This window comes from Dromiciops gliroides, chromosome 3, assembly GCF_019393635.1.
Source record: "Dromiciops gliroides isolate mDroGli1 chromosome 3, mDroGli1.pri, whole genome shotgun sequence".
NCBI lineage: Eukaryota > Metazoa > Chordata > Mammalia > Microbiotheria > Microbiotheriidae > Dromiciops > Dromiciops gliroides.
In genome coordinates this window covers 551,716,601-551,740,496 of record NC_057863.1, presented here as the reverse complement: position 1 = coordinate 551,740,496, position 23,896 = coordinate 551,716,601, and the positions used below count along the sequence as shown (strand labels likewise).

At 42.4% G+C, this 23,896-nt stretch overlaps 1 protein-coding gene across 1 annotated transcript in view; it reads left to right on the top strand.

The window, feature by feature from the left end:
* Positions 1-23,896, top strand: part of TENM4 (teneurin transmembrane protein 4) — a 1,214,428-nt gene that overhangs the window by 914,326 nt on the left and 276,206 nt on the right. The window contains 1 exon segment of the mRNA XM_043992715.1: positions 12,516-12,686. Within this exon segment, the coding sequence (XP_043848650.1) occupies positions 12,516-12,686 (171 nt within the window).

The window sequence follows — 23,896 nt, the reverse complement described above, 5'->3', positions numbered from 1 at the left end:
TTCCAGATTCTGAATCTATGATGTTATCATCCTGATGTCTTCCAGACCCCGGATGACACATTTTAGGAAGGATATTGATAACCCAGTACATACAACAGAGCGTTGACCAAGGTGTATGGAGGAATTTGAAACCTCTGGAAGAATTTATGATAAGGCGGAGTCACTCTCTCCAAATGTCCTAAAAGGTTTTTAGAAGAAGGTTAGATTTATTTCATGTAACTCCAGTGGGAATAACTGGGAGCAATGGGGATTTTACTCAGTAGTAGGAAGAATTGCCTTATAAGAGCTGCCCAGAATAACGAATGACTGCCTGAGGATGGGGTGTGCTTGTGAGCCTCCTTTTCCTGGGATGACAGAGGAGCCCCTTGTTGAACACATTCATTGAGTACATTCATGTTTGAATGTGATGACCGATGAAGGCCATTACAGCTCATTGATCCTGTGACTCAGCAATAGGATTGGACAAGCCATATAGGGAAATTCTAATGTTGGAAACTTACAATCTGAGATTCCAGAATGTTGACTGCTTTGTCCCATTTAACTTGGTCAAGTCATACAGCTCTAAAAAATTCTTCATTAAATTTAAGAGATAGCTGGGGCAGCTAGGTGGCGCAGCGGATAGAGCACCGGCCCTGGAGTCAGGAGTACCTGAGTTCAAATCCGGCCTTAGACACTTGACACTTACTAGCTGTGTGACCCTGGGCAAGTCACTTGACCCCAATTGCTTCACCAAAAAAAAATAAAATAAAATAATTAAAAGATAGCTGCTCCGTAGAGGAAAGATTCCCAACCTTTAGAATACTAAGGATCTAAGTACAGAACCTGGCTCTAGATAGCCTTGGGCAAGTCAGTTCCTCTGGCTGAGCCTCAGTTGTCTCCTCTGTGAAATGGGGAATAATATAAGGTGCACAGCCTACCTTATGGAGGGCTTAATAGAATCAAAGAATAATATGCATAAGGGACACAATGTGGCCTAAAGGAAAGAGCTCTTGGCTTTGAGTCAGAAGACCTGGGTTGAAGTCTTCTCGCCCCTGATCACTTTGCCTCCCAGTGAAATGCAAAGGGTGATCTCTAATGGCCCTTCTGGCTCTAAAGGTCACAGAATTCCAACCCATGGTTCTGTAAAGGACATTGAAACTGCGAAGCCTTCCGTGTATGAAAGCTACTATTAATCACCTAAAATTCCACCCTTAGGCATTGGATTCAATGCTTAGATTTGTTTTCATCATCAATAAATATTTACTGAGCGGCCATAATTCTCCAGGCACTGTTCTCAGTGCTGAACCCATGCCAGGTCAAGATGTTGACCCAAGGGCCGTATCATAAAAACTTGATCGTCCTTGTTTTTCCTATAGTAATCATAAAGAAAATCATCTCAGACATCTAAAGAAAGCATTGGGCTACAGAGGAAAGAGGGTCATCAAATGATGATGGTGGTGTGATGGTAGTGGTGATGATATGATGATAATGATAGCTAACATCCATGTAGTACCTGGAGCAGCTAGGCGGCACCATGGATAGAGCTCTGGGCCTGCAGTCAGGAAGACTTATCTCCTTGAGTTCAAATCTGGCCTCAGACATTGACTGGCTGTGTGACCCTGGGTAAGTCACTTAACCCTGTTTGCCTCAATTTTCTCATCTGTAAAATGAACAGGAGAAGGAAATGGCAAACCATGTCCTCCAGTATCTTTGCCAAGCAAATCTCCAATGGGGTCACAAAGAGTCAGACACTACTGAAATGACTGAACATCAACATATACCACCAGCTATGTGACAGGCACTGTGCTAAGTGCTTTACAATTATTATCTCATTTGATCTTTACAATACCCCTGGAAGGTAAGTATTGTTAGTATCCCCATTTTACAGATGAGGAAACTGAGGCAAACAGAAGTTAAGTGACTTGCCCAGAGTCACATAGCTAATGTGTGTCTATGGCTGAATTTAGACCAAGGTCTTCCTAACTTCAGGACTGGCAGTCTATCCTCTGAGTCACCCTTTGGGATGAAACGGACCTCAAAATTTCTCTTTTTCAGCCCAAAGTTTCCCAGAGAAACACCCCTCTACTACATCTGTATTGACTATACCTCAAGCCTCTGCTTAAAGACTTCCTGAAACAGTTCATTCTACTTATGGCTAGGATCTCAGAATTAAGAGTAGGGAAAAGATATCAGTCAATACCACATAGACAGTAAGTCTCCAACGAAGGATTCAAACCCAGATCCTCTGACTCTGCAATCCGCCTCTCATTCTACTCCAACCTGTTACCTCTTGAGCTTTTCCTTCCTTCATGTTGAGAAATTCTTTAGGTTGAGGAGACTTCTGCGGCTGTAGATCTCCTGGTGGGTTCGATTCAGCCCTCTGTGGAAGAGTATTGGCCTGGGAGTCGGCGGGGCTGGGGCTTCCCTTCTTGCTCTGTAGCCGCAATATGTATCTGCCTGATTTTAGGCAGATCACTTTTCATATGTGAGCCTCAGTTTCCACATCCTCAAAGGAAAGGAAATAGATGAAGGGATAGCAGAGGTCACTTTCAGCAATAAAACATGCTGTGCTTATTGATGACACCTCAAGTCCACTGAAAAATGCCTCCCCGTATCCAAAACGAGGCCATGGGTCCTTGAAGGCTCTGACAGGAAAGCATCAACTCAGAGAGATCCCAATGAGCCTGAAATGTCTTCAGGTGTGGGCTTAGCCAAGGACTGTGCATCTGTTATCTGAAGACCAGTCCTACTTAATTTGGAGATGCTTATCAACAGTAGCAGCTCAGGTCAGGAAGATAGGGCTTGTGTCAGTAGTGCGAGCATCCACCAATGGAAAATGCGTTGTCAAAGTATTAAATACAATATACCATTTCAAAAATGTCTCTGCATGAGTTTTCATGTGATTTTAAGAAGCAGCACAGTGAGCTAGAGAGAGTGTAGTCCTTGCAGTCAAGAGTCCACGGTTTAAAATCAGCCTTTGGTGCTTACCAGCCCTGTGATTTTAGGCAAGTCATCTCCCCTTTCTGAGCCTCAGTTTTCTTTCTTTCTTTCTTTCTTTCTTTCTTTCTTTCTTTCTTTCTTTCTTTCTTTCTTTCTTTCTTTCTTTCTTTCTTTCTTTCTTTCTTTCTTTCTTTCTTTCTTTCTTTCTCTCTTTCTCTCTTTCTCTCTCTCTCTCTCTCTCTCTCTCTCTCTCTCTCTCTCTCTCCCTCCCTCCCTCCCTCCCTCCCTCCCTTCCTTCCTTCCTTTCTTTTGTGGGGCAATGAGGGTCAAGCTACTTCCCCAGGGTCACACAGCTAGTAAGTGTCAAATGTCTGAGGTCGGATTTGAACTCAGGTCCTCCTGAATCCAGGGCCGGTTCTTTATCCACTGCGCCACCTAGCTGCCCCCTCAGTTTTCTAATATAGCTGCCCTGCATGGCGTGCAGGGTTGTCTTGAGAAAAGTGTTTAGTAAACTCTGTTTTAATTCCTACACATTTCATCTGACTTTTAAAAGTGGATACCATTGGTATCAACAGTTGCTCATGGTAGAAGGATGCTTACTATTGAGGACCATATTCTCTTAGTTAGTGACTCCCAGGACTGGCTTCATCCACTCTTTCCTAGTGTGGGTTGTATACAGTTGAAACTACTGTTTGCTCAAGAGCAGGAGAGGCTGCTTCTTAATGACTTCTGCTCTTTGGACGTGGAGAGAGTCTGCACAGTATCTGAATATCTATTGAAGGGTTTTCTTTTTTCTCCAAAAAATGTCAAGATGGAGGTTGCACTTTCAGAGCCACATCTCATGTCTTGCTGGGCAGAAAAAAAAAGCCAAGGAAAATGTCAGCAGTGGGATCAGATTGACCCGATACTAAGAACATCAGGAGTCCAAACTTCTTTTGCAACTCCTTTGCTTTTAGGAACCATTAACATTTCAAAGTAGGTGATTGTGTCAGTGGTAGACCCTTCCAGAGTCTTGTTCAGAAGTCTCCTTAGCATCTTTTCACCTTTTCATTGAATTATGCATTAGTTTCACAGAAGAAAACAGCACCAAATTACTTGCCCATAAAGCTTTCAAAGCATTTAAAGGGGATTTTGCAGGAATGACTATAAATACAATGTAGATCTGTAACTTACATAGCTGAGGTGGATATGGGGGGTGGGGAGTAGGAATGGAGACCTAGCATGTGCTGGGGGTTGTGGATCATTAAGGAGGTAAGGAGTCAGTAAGCCTGGAGAAGGAGGTGGGGGGCGGTGTCTTGGCCTGCCAGAGAATCCATGTCCCTGAAGACAAGGGTTTGGGGATAATAGGTAAGAGAATATGAGTTAAGTTTGAGAGTAAATGGTCCTCAAAGTGGGAAGTAAGATGGGCCGACGCAAGTTAGGAAAGAGACTGTATCTGCAAGTAAATGTTTGTCCCTATAAGAAATCAGTTGGAGGTGGTATATAAGCCATAAGTCCCACCCCCTTCTTCAATTCAGCTGTTGTTATTCCATTGTTTCAGTCACGTTGGATTCTTCATGATCCCATTTGGGTGTTTTTTTTGGCAGAGATGCTGGAGTGATTCACCATTTCTTTCCCCAGCTTATTTTTACAGATGAGGCAACTGAGGCAAGCAGGATTAAATGACTTACCCAGGATCACACAGCTAGTGTCTGAGACCAGATTTGAACTCAGGAAGATGAGTGTTCCTGACTCCAGGCCCAGCAGTTATCCACCGCATTATCTGGCTGTCACTGAGCTGCCTCAGTTCAGCTAAGAACCATGCAATTCCTTGGTATGATAGAAAGAACGTTTAACTTTTGAGTCAGTAGACCTGAGTTTGAGACTGGGGTCAGCCACTTATTCCTTGAGTAACATCGTCCTTCCATGGTTCTCTAAAGGATGTCGTGGTGTATTAGTTCCCCTTTAATTCCCCATTTTCCCCTTCTCAATTATGTAACCTTTGACTCTGCAATCTCATTCTATAACAGATTTACCACCGGTCAGGGGTTCAGGGTAGAATCCATGATGGTCTGCTCCTCTATCTTGCATCTTTCTGATTCTTTAAATACCATTTTGGCCTTTATCCCCTGGTGTCGTCTGTCTGTCTATCTGCCTGTCTCCTTCCCCGCCCCCCACCATGATATCTCTTTGTTCTTTTACCACATAGGTCAGTAGTACTCTGGGAAAAAATTGACCTCGAAACAGAATTGATTTCACAATTTATTCTTTCTTTGATACTTATAACTATTTGCCTTGCTTATGTTTCTGTTTGGGGGATTTGGAAGTCAAATATATTGCTCATTCTTGTGGAGTTTTTCTTTTTGAAATACCTTAAATACCTCTATTTTGTTGAATGTTCATCTTTTTCAGCTGGTGATTAGATTCATGTTTACAGAGTATATAATTTCAAATGGTTTAATGTTGCCATCATCCAAAATATTCATTTCCTGATAGCCTACTGTCTGGTGATGAACCCCTTCTTAACCTAATTAAGCTGATCTTTGAACAACTAAATATACAGTATAACTAGGCCTATACTTGAAACCACTTCAGATTGGTAGGAACTTGCACCATATCCAAGGCTACCACTTGAATTCCTTTGCTTTTTGGAATATATCATTCTCTTCTGCCAATTCTGTTGGCTTCAACAATTATCATTGTGTCATTTGTATTTTCTTTCCATCATATTTGAAGGCCTTTCTTCTCACTAATTGTCTTTTAAATTATTCAATTTAGCCACTACATTTCTCAGCATTTGAAGAGGTTTTTCTCCCCTTGCTGGAGATCTGTGTTTTTTCTCAAGCAGAGCTTTTTTTTTTGTCTGTATTCCAAAATTCTGGAAGGCTTTCTTATATTATTCCTTAAATTATGGCATTCATGTTTTTTTATTTTGTATGTTCTTCTGGGACACCTAAAATCCTTATCTCTGCACAGCCTTTCTTTAAGGTCATTATTTTTAGCTTGCATATCATCCATGTGTTCTTTTAGCATGTTTTCCTGTTATTTCTCTTCTGCCAGATTCCTCTTGTCTTTAGTGTTTTTCATGTTCCAGATCTGTTCATCTCTCATATCTTTAGAGAGATCCTTCCTTCTTTTGTTCTTCCTTCCTTCTCTTCTCCATCATGGGCTAATTTTTTTTTCTAAAGTGTTTATTGTTTTTTAATTCTTCATCAAGAACTTATCTGACTCTCATTTATTCCCATTTTCTTCCTTTGTGAATTTTAATTTATATTTTGAACCATTTTAGATGGGTTTTGTTATATGTTTGTACAATTTCTAAGAATTTTTCAGGGTTCTTTAACCATTGGTTAACTTTCCTTCATAGGATATCATATTGTATGTATGTATGGATATATGGATATATATAATCACCCCACCCCACCCCTATCTGGACTGCAAGACTATCTCATCCTCTTTGCATTGGAGTGTCTACAGTTCATTCATCCGGATCCCTCCCCTGAGTTTCTTGAACGGGAGGAAGAAAATAGTCTTGGCTGTTTTTCAGACTTTTTCTTCAGGCAGCTGGTGGCTCTCCCATTTTTGTCCTCCATTCTCTCCTTTTGTTTACTTGGTTGTGCTGAATCAACTTCTGTGACCCCTTATGGGATGAGAGATGGCAAAGGGTGTTTGGATAGAGTCACTAAAGCAGTGACAGTCTCTCCACTAGAGTCGAGCCTCAGTCAAAAGGCAACACAATTGGGCACAGCTAGATGGTGCAGTGGTTAAAGCACCGGCCCTGGATTCAGGAGGACCTGAGTTCAAATCCGGACCCAGACACTTGACACTTACTAGCTGTGTGACCCTGGGCAAGTCACTTAACCCCCATTGCCTACAAAAAAACCCCCAAACAAACAAACAAACAAAATAAACAAAAAAAGGCAACAGAATTTCACTTTTGCTTGATTCCACCTCCTTTCCTTTCCATGAACGAGAAGAGTCATCATCTTCTGTTTCTTGTGGATCATGGGAAAGGGCCAAGGGCCAGGTGTGCTCAGCAGAGCTGCTGATGCAGCAAGGCTATCCCAGGGCTAGGCCTGGCACAAACCTGTCACTGTGGCTGGTGTTCTTGATGAAGGCTTGTGGGAGAGGGGCTTTGAGTATGATCTCCAAGATGGCAGACAAGTTGCTTTCTCCAAGCCTCTTCTATCATCTACCACCAAAAAAAAAAAAAAAAAAGAATTAATTATGTGCCGCTTGAAGAGAAATTCCAAAACACAAGACAGACTGCAACAAGATAAAGCCTCTATGAATTAACCTCAGAAAATTCTCATAGGCCACATGACCAAAAGGTTTCTGTTCTCAATATTACTGTAGTAGCCCAGCTCACTTTTAGGGAGGAGGTTGTTGGTTCCAAAGCTACTTCTGTAGAATTTGGAGATAGTTGTCATTTTCAGGGATGCATGGAACCTGTCATGGAATCTTAGGATAGGGAAGGGAATTTGAGGCTATGGTGTCAAAACCCTACTTAAAGAAATATTTTTGGGAGGGTGCCTTCAACTTAATTTACTCAAATAAACTGAGTTTACTGGTGGTGAGGGCTTTAAGCAACACACACATTTTATATGCATATGTGTGTGGATGGATGGATACAATGATGGGTGAAGGGATGGAAAGAAAAAGAAAAGAAAAAAGGAAGAAAGGAAGAGGAAGAAAGGAAGGAAGAAAACATTACTCTGTAGCTGTAGGTCTCTTCACTTACCTAGACCACAGATTCCTCTTCTTTAAAATAAAGAGGTTGAAATAGATGGTCTGTAAGTCCCATTTCAACATTCTGTATAGTCAGAGTTCTTACATATTTTGTTCTAAGGTCATTACCAGCTCTAATGTTCTGTGTTTATTTGAACATTGTGTATTCTAAGACTCCAGCTCTAATTGTCCATGTTAAAACATTTTAAGTTACAAGATCACTTTTTAGCTGTAACACTATATTCTAAATTCCTTTCTAACACTAACATTCTATGAGTCTATGATTTCATATCATGAGTCCTCTTTACATTTTCTTGGGTGACAAAGCAAATTGAATACCTTTGTTTGTTCCTCATTTCTTGTCTGGATGTTTTTATAAGGTTTTTTTTTTTCTTTTTCTCTTTCTCCCTCCCTTCTCTCCTTTTTTCCCCTTCTTTCCTGCCTTCCTTTCTTACTTTTCTTTTTTCCTTCTTTTTCTTCCCTTCCTGCTTTTTGTTCCTTTTTTCTTCTTTTTCCCCTCCCCCCTTCCTTTCTTCCTTCCTCACTCCTTCCCTCCTTTCTTTCCTTCCTTCCTTCTTTCCTTCCATCCTTCCCTCCCTTACCTTCCTTTTTCCCTTCCTCCTCTCTCTCCTTTCCTTCCCACCTTCTTTTACTTCTAGATAAGGGAAAACTTTCAGAGTAAGCAGAGTTTCTCTTCCTAAAGGGTACTAACTCTTAGATTACTTAATTCTAATTACCTATTAGCAAGACAATACTCTTTGTACAATTAGATAAAATAATTGATTCTAAAAGAGAAGAAAGTGCTAATGTAGCTATATTCATCTGAGGTGTCCGAGTTCCAGACAATTGTCCAATTACTTATGGAGTTGCCAATGTAGAGATCAAAATGGTGAGATAGTAAAAGGTGAGGGGAGTTAATTCATCCTTAGAAATATCTGTCATCAGATCATAGATCATAGATTTAGAATTGAAAGGGACTTCTGAGGTCATCCAGGCCAATCCCCTCGTTTTATACAGGAAACTGGCACCCAGAGGGATTAATTATCTGAATTGTCCAAGGTTGCCCTGATGGATAAATGGTGAATTATAAAGTCATAGATTTAAAGTTAGAAGAGACCTCATCATTTGTCTTGTCTAACCTCCCTCATTTTACACATAAGGGAACTAAACCCAGAAAGGTCACTTGACTTTCCTGATATAGTAAGCAGCAAGGTCAGAATTTGAACTCAGGTCTTCAGGGTCCAAAGCTTGGGCTCTTTTTTACTATGCTTTACTGCCTCTATTTATATACCTCAGTTAAGACAATCCCAAGCCAATAGAAAAGCATGTCCATTTCACCACCAATGTAACTTCAATTTGCCACGAATTTAATTTACTCGTTTGAAAAAATGAAAATGGGTCATCTTGGGATGCTTACTCCCAAGTATGAATGTCTTTGGCCTTTGGATCAGAAAGAAGTAATAATAATTTTTAGCATTTTGTGGTTACAAAGAGCTTTGTATATTTTACCTAATTTGGTCCTCTTCATAGTTTATAAAGCACTTTATTCACTACAACCAAATGAAGTAAATAGTTCAAATATAATTATCCTTGTTTCAGAAAATAAAGGAAATGGGGCAGCTAGGTGGCACGGTGGATAGAGCACCAGCCCTAGATTCAGGAGGACCTGAGTTCAAATGTGACCTCAGAAATAACGCTTACTAGCTGTGTGACCCTGGGCAAGTCACTTAACCCTCACTCCCCTGCCCCCCCAAAAAAGAAAGAAAATAAAGGAAACATAAGCCCAGAGAGTTGAAATGACTTGCCCCCATAGGTAAGTGGTTCAGTAAGTAGACTATTGGACTTAGATTTAGGAAAAACTAGGTTCAGATCCTCCCTCTGACACTTAGTAGCTTTGTGACCATGGGCCTCAGTTTCCTCTTTTGTAAAATGGGAACAAAAGTGCCTGTAGTACCTGTTTCACAAGGTTATAGTAAAACTCAAGTGAGATATACTATATTTTGAATAATTAAAAATTTAAAGCATTGTAAAAATTCCAGCTATTATCAGCCTTGTTATGGTAGCTTCATCTCACTACCACTGAAACAAAATATTCCTTATTTGCTGGGGGCTGCCTTTTTAGAAAACTCTTTTTAGGGGAAAAAAAAAGTTATATTTGACTGTTTTCTGAAAGCTGGGGCAGACTCAGACTTGATCAGAGCATGACAGTGTGGCCTTACATGTGACTAGATCAGCAGAATGAGGAAATCATAGAATCTCAGAGCTAGAACAGACCTCAGTAACCTCACGAATTCTGTCTCCAGTGTCCCTGAGATATGCTCTGTCACTGAGCTTTTGCTTTAAGACCCCAGTGATAATGAAGCAGGGAGGGAAGGGAGGGAGAAAATTTGGGATTCAGAATTTGAAAGGAAAAAAAAGGAATGTTAAAATTGTTTTTACTTATAAGTGGGAAAAGATAAAATATTAATTTTTTTTAAAGCTCTCTCCCCTCAGGATTGAGAGCTCACAAGTTCCCAGAGTCACCCCATGCCACTCTGGGGGTAGCTCTGGTTGTGAGGATGTTGAGTTTAATGTCAATCTGAGACTGGAGTTGCCTCCCTGCTTCTCCAAAGCCCATCTCCCCTAGCTTCCCTCCCCCATTTATCCCGGTCCTGTCTTCTAGAATTGAGTAAAACAAGTCCGAATCCCCTCCCCAACTGCTTTGTATTTATCAGACTGCTTAGCATGGTGATTGCTACTTAGTGGTCTTAGAATAAGTATATAATAATGACTACATCATAAGAGAATAAATGCTTATTCTCTTTCTGTTCCCCTTTCCTGTCTCCAGTGGGTGCACAATGATCCGACTTCAGCCAGAGATTTCATTTAGAAATTTGGATTTGATAGCATGCCCATCAGGAAGGTTGGGGCTTTAGGAAGAAGATGCCACTTTCCAAATGGAGAACTACAGACCTTAGAACTGTGGGAAACCTAAAAGGAAATTAGGGAACTTGTTCAAGATGAAGTGTTTATGTCAGCAAAGACAGAGAGAGGGGGATGGAAGTGATGTCGTGAAGCCAGGTTGTCTCCTTTGTTGTATTCTCAGAAGCAAGTCCTCTTCACATCAGCCCAGGCCCTCGCCAGACATGTGTTTACTTTTTCCATGCACCATTCTCTGCTTTGGTCTAATTGCCCTCACATCATTTCTTGGAACAGGCTTCATACAGCGGATGGCTTTGCGTGAGCTGCACAAGCCACAGTGAGTTCGGGCCACGGCTCATGCAAATTCAATCAGCATTCCATCCTCCATGTATCCCAGTGAGGGGTCCTTGACCTGATTAGCAGGAAATCCAAAATTCTCCTGGCTGATACATATGGTCTTTGCTCTGTGCTTCTCTCATCTGTCCCCTCCACCCCTTAACTGCCTGGCCTACCTAGTTCCCTCCTGAGAGAATAGCAAAATAATGATAATATCTCACATTTATCTAGTGCTCTTAGGTGCCCACCTGAGACAGCTCAATCTAGGATCATTGAGCCCAATTTAATAATAATAATAGTAATAATAATAATAGGCTGCAATTATAGAGGATGTAAAGGTTACGGAGGGCTTCACACCTATTATTTCATTTGGTCCTCACAACCCTGGGAGGGAGGTGCTGTTCTTATTCCTACTGTACAGATGAAGAAACTGAGGCAGGCAGTGGGGAAGTGACTTGCCCAGGATCACCCAGCTACTCTGTCCATAGTACCAATGTTATGGATGAGGAGACTGAGGCTTGAAGTGGTTACAGGGGCTATTCCATGATCACACAACTAGGAGGTGTTAGAACTGAGACTGAAACCCAGGTCTCTTCACTATGGTCCCTTTCACAAATACTGACACAACTTGTAAAAAAAAAAAAAATCCTCAACTACAACAAATCTGGTAAGAAGACCTGATTCTGGCAACTCTAGCAGACATTTACCTCCCCCTTTTTCTTTTATTCTTTTAGAAAACTAGTTTGGAAGAGGACCCCCCTGAGTATCCAGAGCCTTTAGGAACATGCACTGTCCTCTGGTGCATCATTGTGTTTAGGAGGTGACCTTGGGTTCATTTACCTGGCTGGCCCTTCCCATCAATCAATCAGTAAACAGGCACTGTGCTAAGCAGCAGAGATACAAAAAGAGGCAAAAGATACTCCCTTTCCTCATAGTTTATAGTCCAGTGATGGAAACAACAAGCAAGCAAATATGTACAAAGCAAGCTATATACAGGATAATTAGGAAATAATCATCAGTGGCAAAGCACTAGAATTAAAAAGAAGACTGACTTCCTGTTGAAAATGGGATTTTATTGGGATTTACAGAAAGCCAGTAGGCAGAGTTGAGGAGGGAGAGCGTTTCAGGCATGGGAAGGGACTGTCAGAGAGAATGCCTAGAGCCAAGAGATGGCGTGTCTGTTTCATCGACTACCCAGGAGGCCAGTGCCACTGGATCAAAGAGGACATGTTGGGGGGGATGAAGTTTAAGAAGACCAGAAAGATGAGGGGTGGGGCTTCCAAGATGGAAAAGCTTTAAGTCCAGACCCAACAAGGGACTTATATGTCTGTCATCTGAGAATCAGGCTAGCTGTGTTGGGAGACGCTCCATCCCCAGGTTAGCCACAGGCTGATGGATTTGTCAAGCATAGCAACTCCTGAAATGCCTCTCCTAAGTCACAGAGGGGTCAAGATTCACATCAATGGAAAGAGAGACCACATTGGTGAAATGACTGGTTCTTGAAGTAGGTGTGTTTTAAAGCAGGGGGCCTTGAGTCCCTGAAGCCTCAGTTATTCCCTAGTTTCTGTACTTTCCCCCTAATCCCTCTGGGTTTGGAAATTCTCTTTCCCCTTCTCACAGAAAAAGATGACTTTTCTCATTGCTCACCACAGCCATGCACCTGTTTGGCCTAAACTGGCACCTGCAGCCGCTGGAAGGGCAGATGTATGAGATGACGGAGGACACAGCCAGCAGTTGGCCTGTGCCAACAGACGTCTCCCTGTATCCCTCAGGGGGCACAGGGTTAGAGTTACCTGACAGGAAAGGCAAAGAAGCCGGAGAAGGTAGGGTTGGTGTGTTGTCCGTGTTGTGAGTCCTCTTTGTCTGCCTGTGAACTGAAGAGACGTTCACTCATACGCCTACCACGTTCCCTGACGTGGCTCCATGCTCTTGGTGTTTCTCCATTCTCTTCCATGCTCAGCACTGGCTTCCCACCGCTACAACTTCACCTGTGTCTCTTCATTCTGATCTCATGTTGCCATGTGAGCTGATTGGGGTGGGATAGACTGGAGTGATGGATGGTGGACACCAGCTGTCGTGGTCCAGAGCTATATCACATCTCACTCCAGAGAGAAGCAACTTGGTGCTTTGCTATTAAACCTTGAACACTCGTGGTTGAAGGAAACTGGACAAGAAACTGAATGGGGGTGGAGGGATTCGGCTGGTGCTGAAAATATCTGACTTTGACACCTTAGAGCAGAAAATTCCCTAAGGCTGGAATAGCCCACCCTTGGGCCTTCTTGGTGCACTGAAGGCACCAGATACTTCTCCACGAGACCCAAGACATGGAGAAGTGGAGGAGGCCCAAAGGTATCAGACTTGTTTGGTTACTATTTGGGGACAGGTGGGCAGAAATCAAGCCTCGAGTGCCACAGCCTGCTTCACTTCTGGAGTCTCACTCACCTCATCTGCCTCATGCTCACACCAGGCTCCAAATGTGTCTACTTCTCTTTTTCTTCCCCTTCCCTTCAGGGAATGCCAGGGGATCATTGTCTTTGCCCCATCCTGATCATTTATCTGGTTTCTTTTCACATCATCAGTCTATGGGTATGCATGCCGGGTGTCCATATGTTTGTTTATAACCTTCAATGCCAATTTGTCTTTTGATCTCTCTTTGTCCCAAAGTTAATTTAAAGCAACGGACATCTCACAGGAGCCAGTGCAGCAAGAGATAGTCAAATACCCTGCCAGTTAGTTCTCTGAGTGCTAAGAATTCAATAACTCTCCCCATATACCTGCTCAAAGCTCTGATATGTAAGGACTAGCTGTCAATCCATCAGCCATCGTTAGTAACAGTTAATAATGAAGTGATCATATGTTTAGTAAGCTATCTCATAAGCATTTTTTCATAGTAGGCTTGTCTCAGATCCTATCCATATATGATTAATATATTTTCATTGAATTATTCAGTCAAACGTTAAGTCCCTACTCTGTACCAAGCTCTGTGCTAGTTTCTGAACTGGAAAATGATGCCCGCCCAGACCCATCAGAGCAGGAGTTTTTAGCATTTACTTATGCCACGGACCCTTGTGGCAATCTGATGAAGCCTGTGAATGCCATCTTAGAAGGATTTTTTTTAAATAATTGAAAGAAACACAAAAGCTTAGTGAGAATAGAGATGTGATATTTATTTTTCCATACAAGTTCACATTCCCTTTGAAATCTCTCCACGTTTCATGGAATCCAGGTTAATGGCCTTGGCCTACAGGTGACTGCAGGTTCAGTGGATTACAGGACCTGTCAGGCTCTCTCAAACTGGGGGTGGGGGTGGAGAGGGGTGCTTCAAACACAAGGTCCACTGCTGGTCTCTCACCTAAGCCCAACAACATGTGGAGACCCTCACTTCCAGAAGGCCAACCACTTGGGGCTGACATTTTTTTGACCGTAGTAGCTTCTGCTAGTCTCCTGAGGTAGAAAGGAGCAGAGGCGGGAGTCGGTGGTGGCAGGCCCCACCTTACCGCCGCCCCAGGTCCTTGAACTATTCTTTGCAGCTCTAGGAAAGGCAGTAGGTTTAAGGCATTAACCCTCAAGAACTTGGTCAAGGGCCTCATTGAGCAAAGTTTATTTTTTTCCTCTGTGATCTCTATCATCCAGTCTTTTAACAGAAGTGGAGGAGACTAAACTATCTACAATCTCCCCCTCTAATGAAATTATGGTTTGTGGGTTGTGGGTTTTGCTTTGTTTTTTTCCTGAGGAGTAGGAGGTGCAGATAAAACGGAGGAAGAATGTACCAGCTTACTGGGTTACTTTAATTGTAGTACTTTTGCTTAAAGGGATTAGCTATCATTACTAATGCAAATAGAAATCCTGTTTAGAAATCCTGCTAAAACCTGGTCAGCATCAACTGTGATTTACTCCACTCAATAAAACCAGGAACTGAGCTCTCTCCCTCTGTCGTTCTTAATTGTTGTGTAACATATACGGGGTCTCTGGTCAAATCGGGGCCCACACAGGTTTGTCCTTAATGCTGCGGGTGTCCTAAATCCCAGCGCTCCTGTGGTTAGGGGCTCCATACTCTCCCATAAGGTTGCTTTTTCCCTCTGTTTACATAGAAAGTCTAAGCACTTTGCAGTAGGGAGAGAAACTGCTGGGTGTAGTGGTGAGAGCAGCGATTTACAGTCAGGAGGCTTGGGTTCGAGAGCCAGCATATGCACCCTAGGCAGGTCATTTAGTTCTGTACCTAGATTAGTGATTTCTCTACTACTGCTACTATTGATAGCTTGCATAGCTATGGCACTTTAAGATTTACAAAGCATTTTACAAATGTTATCCCATTTAATCCTCAAAATGCCCATGGGAGGTGGGTGTTATTAACAACAACAACAATAACAACAACTTACATTACATAGTGCTTGCTATTTTCCAAGCCATTTACAATTATTAACTCATTTCATCCTCAAAACAACTCTGGGTAGTAGGTGTTATTATTATTATTATTAATCATAATCATAGCTAACATTTAGATAGTGCTTACTTTGTGCCAGGCACTGTGCTAAGCCCTTTACAATTATTATCTCATTGATCCTTACAGCAACCCTGGGGGATGTATGTTATTATCATCCCCATTTTACATTTTGGGAAACTGAGTCAAAGGTGGAATGACTTGCCCAGGGTCCCACAGCTAGTAAAGGTCTGATATTAGATTTGAATTGAGGTCTTCCTGAAGGTCCCACCTAGCTCTCTGGGAATCATCATGGGGACAAGGAAAAGGTCCCTGACTCTGGCATCACATGACCTGATTTCTCCTCTGACGCTTACTGTGTGACCTTAGGCAAGTCTCTTGGCTAGCAAGATTCCCTTAGTCTCTGTGTCCTCAACTATAAAAAGTGGATGTTAGGTTCCACAGTCTGCTAAGTCCCTCCAAGCTTCAGACCTGAGATCTTAGGATCCCATGTTCATCACAGGATTGTTAGGACAAAAATCACTTTATGAACCTTGCTTAACACACTATGTAAACATGGGTTATTAAGTTATTATTAATTGTAAGGGGCTTAGAAAAAGGAGCCATTGTTCCTGTTTAGGGGTGTTGGACATTACAAGTACAATTAGGGAAATCCACTTGAGTTCAGTAAAATTCAGAGCTGCCTCCCTCCCCCAAATGATGAATTCAGAGGCTGAGTTTTTTCAGGGGGGATAAACATATATGTGTTTAAAATCCTCATTTCTCAGATTCATCTAAGTATTTGTGATTTATATACCGTTTTTAAGAACAATTTATGATTTATATATTGTTAGTGTATAATAACTATGTGTGTGTTTGACTGTTGTTTTCCCTGATCGAATGTATGTTTGAGTTTTTTTGTTTGTTTGTTTGTTGCCAAGCAATGAGAGTTAAGTGACTTGCCCAGGGTCACACAGCTAGTAGGTCAAGTGACTTTTAAACACACAACTCAGTGTTAGAGCCAAGATTCAAACTATATCTATCTATATCTATATCTACACACATATATATATATGTATACGAGTATATATGTGTTATATATGTGTATACATACACACATGTATGCAGTAATAATAATGATGATCTCATAAAATGCATCCTTCACAACAACTCTGTGAGGGATATGGAGAACTAAGGGTTTTTTCCCAAATTATAGATGAAGTCATTAACACTCAGAACTGGGGTGATTTGGCCAAGGTCTCCCTGCTACCTAGGAGCAGATCAGGAACCTTAAGTCAGAGCTTCTGACTTTCCAGATCAGTAGGTATTTGTGTGTCTCCCCCCTCTCACGTATGTGTATGACACGCACAGACCCTTGCCTGGGATTTTATATGAATGTAGTCTCTTTGATGGGAATAACATAAAAATACATTTAGGACTGTGATCTTGAAAGTGGACATAGCTATCTTTGGGTACTCCTGGGCTCCAAGCACAAAAGCCTTCGCTAGTAAGCCTGTGTCAACTTATGTTACTCATTAATGGTAGAAGAGGGACCCCAGACCTTAAGCAAACAAGCATTCTGCTGATTGAATCAGATGGGTAGGGATAGCTTTTTCTCCTTCTGTAATGAAATCAAAATGGCCCATCAGTGCTGCATCCCCTCCCCCCTTCCAGAATGGAGTAGTTTATTTTGATAACCAAATAAATTTCAGACAGTCGCTAAGGAGACTGAAGTATTGTAAGGATAAGTTAATGCATTGGAAGCAAAAATAACGCATAAACTACAAACGGGAATGGGGATAGGAACTCAGCATCTCAGTGGTGCTGCTTCAGTTGAATCACCAAATGTTCCAAAGAATAGGACCCTCAGGCCAGGACTCAATCCCAGATTTCCTTGACTCCATGTCCCGTGCTCTTTTTATTGTGCCATAGTAATCTAACCTAATCAATCCTTCTTCTCCCAAGTCCATTTTGCAGGTGAGAAATCTAAGACTCATGGTATCATAGATTTAGAGCCGGAAGGCCACTAAGTCCAAACCCCTTCATTTTACAGATGAGGAAACTGAGGCATAAAGAAGCGATATGATTTACCCAGGGTCACACAGCTAGTAAATATCTGAGGCGGGATTTGCACGTATCTCTTCAGGACTCCAAATCAAGCTCTGTAGGACTCCCAGCTCACCCCCTGGGGCACCCTTGGAAGGAAGAAGTAATGTGAAAGTGGTAAAGGAAGGATTTCAGTTTGTCTTAGACAAGATCTTTTGCGAGGATCAAATGGAGTAACATAGGTAAAGCACTTTGCAAACCTTAAAGTGCTATATAAATCCTAACTATTATTATTATTTTTTTTTTAAGTGAGGCAATTGGGGTTAAGTGACTTGCCCAGGGTCACACAGCTAGTTAAGTATTAAGTGTCTGAGGCCAGATTTGAACTCAGGTACTCCTGATTCCAGGGCCAGTGCTCTATCCACTGCGCCATCTAGCTGCCCCAATCCTAACTATTATTAATAATTATTATTATTCCTTACAAGATCATATAGTCATAGATCCAGAGCTGGAAAGAACCTCAGGCACTACTAACCTGCTTCTTATACAGACGAGGAAATTGAAGCCTAGGGAGATTTAATGATTCACCTATGGTCACTGGCAATAAATAATATAACTTAGAATTTGAACCTCGATTCGCTGATTCCAGAACCAACCCTTTCTGTTATACTAGTGTAGAAGAGAGTTGAGGATGGCCTTTGGAAGTTGCTTCTTCAGTTTTTGTTGTACAAGTGGAGTTTCTGAGGTAGCCCTCAATATTAAATTGCTACATGTCCATAAGACTCAGTTTCTCCATCCACAAAATGGGAATAATATTACCTATATCACCCCCCCCGCCCGGTTATGATAAGAATCAATTACTTTAATGTATGTAACTTGGTAACTGTTGAGTTCTATGTGAATATCATTTGTTATTATCACATAGCAAGTTTTGAAACTGGTTTGGCTGTTTTTCCAGTCATATTGGATTCTTTGTGACCCCTTTTGGGGTTTACTTGGCAAAGATACTGGAGTAGTTTACCATTTCCTTCTCCAGCTCATTTTACAGATGAGGAAACTGAGGCAAACAGGGTTAAGTGACTTGTCCAGGGTCTCACAGCTTGTAAGTATCTGAGACTAGATTTGAATTCAGGGAGATGAGTCTTTCTGACTCCAGGCCTGGCACTCTATCCACTGCACCACCTAGCTGCCCCAATTTGAATCCAAATCCAGCTCTTTTTGTCCCATACGATTGATATTGTGTAATTTAAGATTCTAAATGTGGATTCTAATCTGTTCCCCCAGTTTTGGGGGAAACTGACTAAAATCACTGATAAAACGAGTTTAGGTTTTTAAGGGTTTATTGGAAAATAGAAAGAAAAAGATTGAGAACAGAATTCCAACAGCCTGGCATTCCTATCTTTCCTCAAATTTCCTGTGAAGTCCTCTGCCGCCACCACCACCAAGTCAGGAACCCAAAGCCCAAGAGCTCTCCGCGCAGGCTCCCTCTCCTCCTTCCTGTCTCCTCCCAGAAAATAGGAGGCTCCTCAAGTTGATTGGCTGGTAGCCTTGATAGACAAGCACCCATGAGCAAACGTCATTTCCTGACACCAAGGAAAAGCCACAATGTCTCTGAGGCATTTCCTCATGGCGGAGCTTTCCCACAGCAAGTCTCCAGTAGGTGGCATCATTCCAATCATTACAATATTAAACACCTCCCTTCATTTTTTACTGGTTTGAGAGCATTCCCTAGCTTAGGATTTTCCATTTTGATAGTACTATTTTCTATTGTTATTATATCAGCCCCATAGTCCCTTCAAAGCCAACCAGGAAGGAAATTTTCCACTTACCTCCTCATCTGGGATAGGAAGACAAATGAATTCACCCTTGACCTGCAGAACTTTATATGACTTTCTTGTATGAGTTTATCCAAGTGCTCCAGAGTGAGGGAATGAGGCCATGAGATAATATTGGCAGCGACAGCTCAACAGCTGAGTTAATGGAAGGAGCGCTGTCTGTCTCTAGAGGCAGAGGACCTGGGTTCACCCACGACTGCTACTTAACATAAGACCTGTGTGACTTTGGATAAGTCCCCTTTTTCAAACTTTCCGTTTTCTCACCTGTCAGATGAGAAGGGTTAGTCCCAATGGCTTCTATAAGGTCTCTTCCAACTCTAAATCAATGATTCTGTAAATTATTTCCCCTCTTCCACCCTCAGTTTCCTCATCTGTAAAATGGGGCTAAAGACACTCCCACTCCTTTCCTGTGAGGAAAATACTCTGTCTACTGAAATGTGAGCTGTTATTTTAAAGGCCAAAGAAAAGTTGAGACGGATGCAGTTTTCCAGCAAAGTGATAAAATGCAGAAGTGATTTCTCAGTAGGTCTATTTATTTTCCTACATTGAAATGGTTTTATTCTGGGAAATTCTCCTTCAAATCCAGTTTATATCCCACCCACCCACCCAACTCCCTCCAAGACAAGAAATATCGCCTTGCTATGAGCTAACTTGGCCCTATTGCTTTCCATGATAAATGTTTCAATTCCCAGAATCCAACAGATTTTCTGTACCCCCCCCAACTGTCCTGCCCCCCCCCATTTCCCCAGCAGCTCTACTGTTCGCATCTCAGGACAAGGGCTTTGTTGTATGGGGCCCCCAGTAATCAAACCAGGGAACATTCCTTCCCCAGAATTTGTTTTCCCTTTTGCAGTGTTTTATGAATCAGACTTCTGTCCATGAACTTTCTGAGCCACAGCAGCCATGGGTGTTATATTTTATAAGTGAAGTGACTAGGGAGCATTTCTCCCATCTAGGACTTAAAGGCAAACCTTTTCCCCTGTTCATGGCAGAGGGATCAGTGGGTACTTTTAATGGTGGTGTACATTTCAACTTTTTTTATTATATATATATATTTTTTTTTTAATTAAAATGACATTTAGCAGTTTGAAGCTAAAAACTTGATGTTTCTGCTGAAGAGTTTGCCTGGGAATGACAACATATGGAGTTTAACATTTAAATTGAATTTTATTATTTAAAACAGTAAAATATTTTATTGCTACAACAATGCCCCAACAGCCACCATTTCCCCATTAAATGTGCATTGTGTGGGTACTTGACAGGAGTTCTTAACTGCTGCAAAAGGCATTTTAATTCTGTATTCCCCAGATGCAGTTTACAAAAAGTTTCTCCATACGTGCTTCCTTTACAGATGCCTTTTTGTTCTCCTGAGTGTCTCCAGACAGCTCTGACAACAACAACAACAAATCCCAGGAATTCGGATATCCAGTTGTGCCCTTTAATAGCACATGAGAAAATAATCGCTCCCATTTTATAGAGTGTTTTACGAAGCACCCTCCCCACCAGCCGCCTGCAGGGAGGAAGGGCCTGATGCTAATGTTACTGTCCCCTCTTTACAGTTAACAGGGATGGCACATTCTCACATTTCTAGGATTGCACGTTCAACCCAATTGGATGAACATTTGTTAAGTGGGCCTACTGTGTACCTGAACTCCACCAGTCCTGGGGTTAGATAGAGTGACCAAGGAAAAAGGGACAGAGACAAAGACAGACTTGGGGGAGAGAAGGCGGTAGGAAGAGATAGGGAAGGGGAGGAAAGAAAGTGAGAGGGAGGAAGGAGAAAGGAGAGAGAGAGAAAAGAAGGGTGGAGGAAGGGAGAGAAGGAAAAAGAAAAGAGAGAGAAAAAAGGGGGACAGGGAAAAGAGAAGGGGGGAAAGAAAGGAAAAACTATGCCTGCCCTCAAAGGGCTCATAATCTGGGAAGTGTTTGTTTTCTGACTAAGGCCTAAGGCCTATAAAGTAAGTAGGTAATGACAAAGAGCACTGGGCCTGGGAGTCAGGAAGACATGAGTTTAAAGCCAGCCCCAGACACACCACTAGATGTGTTACCTTCGGCAAATCAGTTAACCTAAATCTGTCTCAGTTTCTTCAACTGCAAAATGAAGTGAAAATAATAGCGGCTGTCTCCAAATCTCATTGGGATCAAATGAGATAATAACAATAAATGTACCCCTTCTTTCCTTCTTCTCTTCCTCTGTCCCTTCATTCCTCCCTTCTTCCCTTCCATTCTCCTTCCCTCCCTTCCTTCCTCTGTTCTTTCTTTCCTTCCTCCCTTCTTTCCTCTCTCCTTCTCTCTCCTCCCTCCCTCCCTTCTTTCCTCCTTTCCTCCCTCCCTTATTCCCCTTTCTTCCTCCCTCCCTTCCTTCTTTCCTTCCTTCATTCCTTCCTTCTTCCCTCCCTCCCTTCTTTCCTTCCTTCTTCCCTTCCTCTTAGAGCCTCAGCTTCATCATCAGTAATATGGGAAAGGTAACCCTTGCTCTCTTTTCATAGAAGAGCAGTCTGAGATTCATAGAAGTTAAATTTAGTGTGTGGCCATAGTTTTATAGCATGTGCTTGTTCATTGAACTTAACTGATCCAAGCCCAAGGCAATGGTAAGAATGGGCTGAATTTGGAGTCCTGCAGTCTGTCTTCTAAGCTCTGGCACTCAGTGGCTGGGTGACCTTGCGCACACCTTTTGGTCTTTTGGATCAACCAGCATTTGTTAAGTGCCACACGTTGTTCTGGGCACTGGACATACAAATGAAACAGCTGAACAGCTCTTGTCCTCAAGGGACTTCTATTCTACTGAGGGAAAACCATATAAGCAGATCCAGAATATAAGCAAACATATTACAAGATGATTTCTAGGGTTGAGGGAGGGGCACCAGCCTCCAGGAGGAATCAGAAAAGTTCTCTCCTGCTGGATACAGAGGACACCTTCATCTTCTCATCTATAAAATGGATATCATGATTCTCTCAGTTCCTGACTCACAGGGTTGTTGTGAAGAATCTTAGAGTGCTCTAAAAATGTGAGTTACTGTTGTCGTTTGTGGTTATTATTACTCTGTATTAGGATGTACTTTGTCTTGATTCTAACATCTCCACGCAGGCCTCTTCTGACCCGACTCTGTTCCTAGAAAGGCTTGAAGTCCGGCAGGAAATCCTGAGATATACTTTTCCAAAGCAAGTGTGTTTAATTATCCAGGGAAAGCAGACTGATAAGCAATCAGTGTTTTTATCTTCCATCTCTTTTCCTGTCACTCCAAATGCCTTGCTTATTCTTGAGTGGTTACAGAAGTGGGCCAGAGACAGGGCTCCTGCCTTGTGCTTCACCTTCCCCGAGGGAGTGTCCCTTTCCCAGAGGCCAGGCCAACCACAAGCTCACTCTCAAACTACCATTCCCCTTCTCTCAGACCTTAAGGGAAGTCAGTTGACTTTGCCAGTGACTGGCACAAACACACGTCTTCTGATCAGTCGCGTGTTGAAGGTCAAAGGCCAGCTTAACAAAGTAATAAAAGTGAATAATTCACAGTTAGCATCAGAGGAGTTAGCGCTGGATGTGAGACCTCAGACACCATCTAAGCCAACTACTTCATTTTACACAAGCAAGGAAACTGAGGCTCAGAGGGAAATGATTCACTCCTAGTCACACAAATTAGGAGTGGCAAGTCTGGGATTTGGATCCATACCCTCTGACTCCAGACTCAGTGCTTTAGCCCCTGAGATGTGACTGACCTCCCCACTGACCCTGTGACAGGTTTCCAGTTCACATTCCCATTTCTCAGCCACAAAATGAGAATTTGGTAGATGAGAAAACAGGGTCAGTGAAAGGTGAATTGACTTGTCCAGAGCCCACAGCTAGGAACTGTCAGAGAATGCAATGAGGTCTAATGACTCTGAATGCCAAACTCTGTCTCCCAGACCCCATTCTAAGTGACTTCAATAATCTATGATGTGTTTTTGGAACAGTATTTGGGGGAATCCTTTGGTTCTAGGCAGTGTGAATGGGGGCCTCTGACAAAACCTTTCCGTGGTAGTCGGCCTTCTGGGTGGTGGGGGCACTCCTGCTCTTGTTTCTCCTCCCAGCTTTAGCCCTGTCCTCCCCACACCCCTCCTTTTTGAAGTCCACAGTGGTTCATGTTATCCAAGGGAAGGTGAAGCCTGGGACAAGAGCTACCATCTCCTTAGACCTGCAAAAACCCTGCCATCCTTCTGGCCTCCCCCTCCTTCTCGGACAACCTGGTCCATCCCCCCTTCTCCCCCCCCCCACCAAAAAAAAAAAAAGAAAAAGTACAAGAGAGATGCTGCTGTCCTGACTTACCCAATCTCACAGAACCTGGCCCTTGGTCTTAAACTATCTCCCTTCCTGCAAAAACCAAGATTAAGCCAGAGATTTGGATCTATAACATTTCTAGAGACTGAGTAAATATGGATTGTACGAGGAAGAAAGTTGAGTTTTATAGACTGTGTAGGAACCCATAGGAGCAGAAAGTGGAATTCTTTCTCGTGGAATGGGAGAGAAATATTATATGATGGAAAACAGGCAGGTTGATGGTAATTTTCTGGTTTCTGAGCGAGTGAGGTGGATTGGACCCTCAGCCAGGAGTGATTTGGGGCCATTTCTAGCAATGCCCTGATCTCATTCATTCAGACAGGGAAGAGAAAATGGTTATCCAGAAAATACCTTGTTGATCTTTTTGTTGAAGGCCTGATTTCTAAAAAGCCCACAAGGCATCTCTGATGCTTAACTGCC